At 34.8% G+C, this 3,626-nt stretch overlaps 1 protein-coding gene across 1 annotated transcript; it reads left to right on the top strand.

Annotated features, from left to right (window-relative positions):
- Positions 1-384: 384 nt before the first annotated feature.
- On the top strand, positions 385-3,582 carry LOC100632688 (protein FAR1-RELATED SEQUENCE 3-like; the record flags this gene model as incomplete). The annotated part of the gene is made up of 8 exons (XM_003391402.1): positions 385-593; positions 707-839; positions 1,264-1,498; positions 1,736-2,880; positions 2,928-3,147; positions 3,198-3,256; positions 3,298-3,505; positions 3,551-3,582. Coding segments are annotated over exons 1-8 (2,241 nt in total), but the record flags the coding sequence as incomplete, so codon positions are not given.
- Between the last annotated feature and the right edge of the window lie 44 nt (positions 3,583-3,626).

The raw sequence follows: 3,626 nt of genomic DNA, 5'->3' as shown, positions 1-3,626 counted from the left end.
GCACCCTCATTTGCAGTCAAAGGTCCTTTTTTATTTATTCAATACTATCACATAGTCTATTGTAAGGTGGTAGACAGCATATTGGTTGATGTAGTGTGACATCTGCTCTCCAAAATTCAATGACCATTGGACATGATGCTTTGTTAAGTTAGTATGATATCAATGACGTACGATTCAAATCTTGTGGACAAGCAATTTTCTATCATCACTCTGCAGTTAACAACTTCAGTCATAATGATTTATAGATCTTTCTCTCTACCCTGTATTATATAAGGAAGTGTCTACAGCTCCGGTAACCGTTCGATGTCCGTGATGCTAGAGCTCCGGTAGACACCCACGTGGAGATATACGCATGCGCACAACCAGTCAACCGCGCAAATAAACATGGAAGAAGCAAGTAGCAGTGATGCTCCAGCTGCCGATCCTTTTTTCTGTGTGGGGGAAAAGTTTTCTTCGTTTTGTGACCTGGAAAAGAAGATAAAGAACTTTGAAGGAGTTCATTTGGTTCAACTCACTCGAAGAGATTCAAGGACATTGGAGGCAGCGGCAAAACGTGTACCAAACAGGGTTATAGGTGCTCATGCAGAATTGAAGTACTATGAAGTTCAATATTGTTGTCATTTTGGTGGACATGTATATAAGAAGAACGGTTCAGGAAACAGAATACATCAAAGGTAAATTAATTTGTGTAATCATGTGCTAACAGTTCAGAATTCATCATATACATCAGCACTGTTAAACAAGGTTGTCAAGCTGGTCTAAAAGCTGTTCTAAGTAAAGACAAAAAATATCTCGAGGTGACGCATTTTTCTAATGAACACAATCATATTGTTAGCAAGGTGAGCTTATCGGTATTTTAACTTGTTTATTAGAAAATGTGTATACATCAGACTTGGGGTCAGTTACATTAGAAAGTACTATTATTATTATATACATGAAAAACTATTCTATTTTGTATTACTATTATTGCTGCCTCTTATATTAATGTATTACTATTACCTATTACTATTACTATTACAGTGGTACATATGCAAAATGTAATCTATTTTTACTATTACTATTACTTGGAGGTATAAGCAATTGCAATAATTACTGTTACCATTACTATTACTATTGTGTCATTATTATGAACCACAATCAATAATTATATGCTGCACTTGGTTGCAGAAGTTACACCCATTGTTAGAATGACACCTGTATATAGTGTATTACTTTTGTAATTATCTATTACTATTACCCCACATATACTCGATATTCATATAGGCAGTTTATGACCACTTGCCAAGACAAAGACGATTAGCCACTGAAGAGTCTAATAAAGTTAAATCTTTATTACATGTACAGGCTAACAAGAAATTAATACAACAACACATTGCCAAAACAACAGGAAAAGTGGTAACATTGAAAGACTTAAGTAATGTCCGTGCTCAAATGGAGATTAAATCAGGAGATCATAATGAATTAGAAATATTAGTGAAAGAATTGTCAGAAATTGAAGGTTTGTAATTAACCAAGTACAGAAAGTATAGTAATATGTACATGTATATAATTATGCCCTATATTTGTGCTAGACATACACATAGTTTGTAACTGATTTTAACTTTTAATTTACCAATTCTGGTATTGTAAAATTTTAATACATCAAGCTTCAATTTTGGGTGTTGAATTTCACGTACATTATCCTAACAAATTATAGAGAATTTAGTAAAATTAACCACTGTATATCTATGTATAGGTGCAACTGTAAAGTTATTTCATGATGAGAAGTCGGAACTGAGTGGGATTTTTTTTCAGGACAACGTTATGAAGTGTGCCTTTAAAGGCTACCCCGAGGTACTTATGGTAGACGCTACATATAAACTCAATAAATTTCGAATGCCACTTTATGTTCTCCTGGTTATCGATGGAAATGGTCTCAGTGAAATTGTTGCTATTTTTTTAACGACCCTAGAAACAGAGGATGCAATAACGAAAATGGTTTGTTCATTCAAAACGTATAATTCATCATGGATTAATACTCGAGTTGTGATGTCTGATAAGGACTTTGTTGAAAGAACAGTTTTCCAAAGAGAATTTCCTAGCTCTTCATTAATTATTTGTCTCTTCCATACTCTTAGAACCTTCCGACGAGAAGTTACCTGTGAAAAGCTGAATCTCCGTTCTGGAGAAAGAGATCATGCATTGGAATTAATCGAGAAACTCGTGTATGCCAAATCAGAAGAAGAATATGACCAGAACCATGAGCTGCTTATAGACTGTGGACTTCGAAATGTAATTGACTACTATAATGCAAACTGGCATCCTATAAGAGAACAATGGGTTGAGTGTTTCAAAGGAAGTAATCTTACTCTTGGTGAAACTACAAACAACAGACTTGAAAGTATTAATGCAAAAATAAAGAGTGTTTGTACTCGCTACGCTACTTTACCAACATTTTTTCGCCACTTTTTCGCTTTACTTTCATGTCTTCGCAATGAAAGAAACCACATCACCGTAATGGATCTAGTAAAGAGAAAGATAGTATGTGAAAGTTCACCAGTAAAGCAGTATGCTGAATTTGTCACACCATATGCTTTTCGGTATATTCAACAACAATCATCTACAGAGTATGGTCCAGATGAATTTTTTGTCGAGACGGAAGATAGCTCTTTATTTTCATTCATGTCATCTGAAGGGCGTTTGTTACTTAGTGCTAGGCATTGTTGTTGTAAATTTTGGTCAAGCATGAATTTGCCATGTAGGCATATACTATCACTTCGAAAGAAGCTTGGTTTACCCTTGTTCAGCGAAGAAATTGTTGCTGAGAGGTGGAAAAGATCGTATTTACAACACGTCTATGATGTTAAATCAACTGAAGCTGAAAGTGAAAACTCACTACAAGTATGAATTGTGTGTCACATCTATGATTAGCATATATGTTGTTTTAGATTGTTGCTATAGCAACAGAAACTGTGGCACGGACTCTATCTCAACACGAAAAGTATCGTAAGGCTCTTACAGTGTCACAGAAATTGGCATCTCTAGCTAGTGAGGTAGGAATGAGTGAGTTTAGTGAGAGGTTGAAAGTAATGATGGATCTTGAAGAAGCTTGGCTACAAGGAAAAAAACCAGAAATAATTTTTAGTCATACTACAATTGAATCTGAAGGTATTACATGTTTACAAAATTTGGTAAATGAATTATATTTATAAATGTAGATTCACCAGATGTATGTAGTACAGAAGTGGTAGTTCCATCCTGTGGTCCTTCAGTTCAGGTATATTACCAATGTATACTATTATTATTATTAATTTTTAGGAGGACTCTCATCAGCCACTTGAACATAATGAGCCAGTTCTACATAGCACTGAAAACATCAAGCTTCCACCAATTTTAAAGAAAAGGGGCCGCCCAAAGGGACATGAAAAAACTGTCATTGGTTTACCATCCAAAAGGTTGAAGAGGAAGACAGGAGGAGTTTCTCCTTTGCCTTTTCTAAAGAAACACCCAGTTGAGAGAGAAAAAAGTATTTACCATTATTTTAATTGTAGTAATCAAGTTTTCTTTATAGTAATTTTATCTTGGCTAGTTGAAGCAGAAATGGTATGTTCAGCTATTTCAGGTAGAGCAATTATAAATGAAGAAGA

The sequence above is a fragment of the Amphimedon queenslandica genome, unplaced genomic scaffold (assembly GCF_000090795.2).
Source record: "Amphimedon queenslandica unplaced genomic scaffold, v1.1 AMPQUscaffold_9387_Cont18596, whole genome shotgun sequence".
Taxonomy (NCBI): Eukaryota; Metazoa; Porifera; class Demospongiae; order Haplosclerida; family Niphatidae; genus Amphimedon; species Amphimedon queenslandica.
This window is presented reverse-complemented; position numbering and strand designations above follow the sequence as displayed.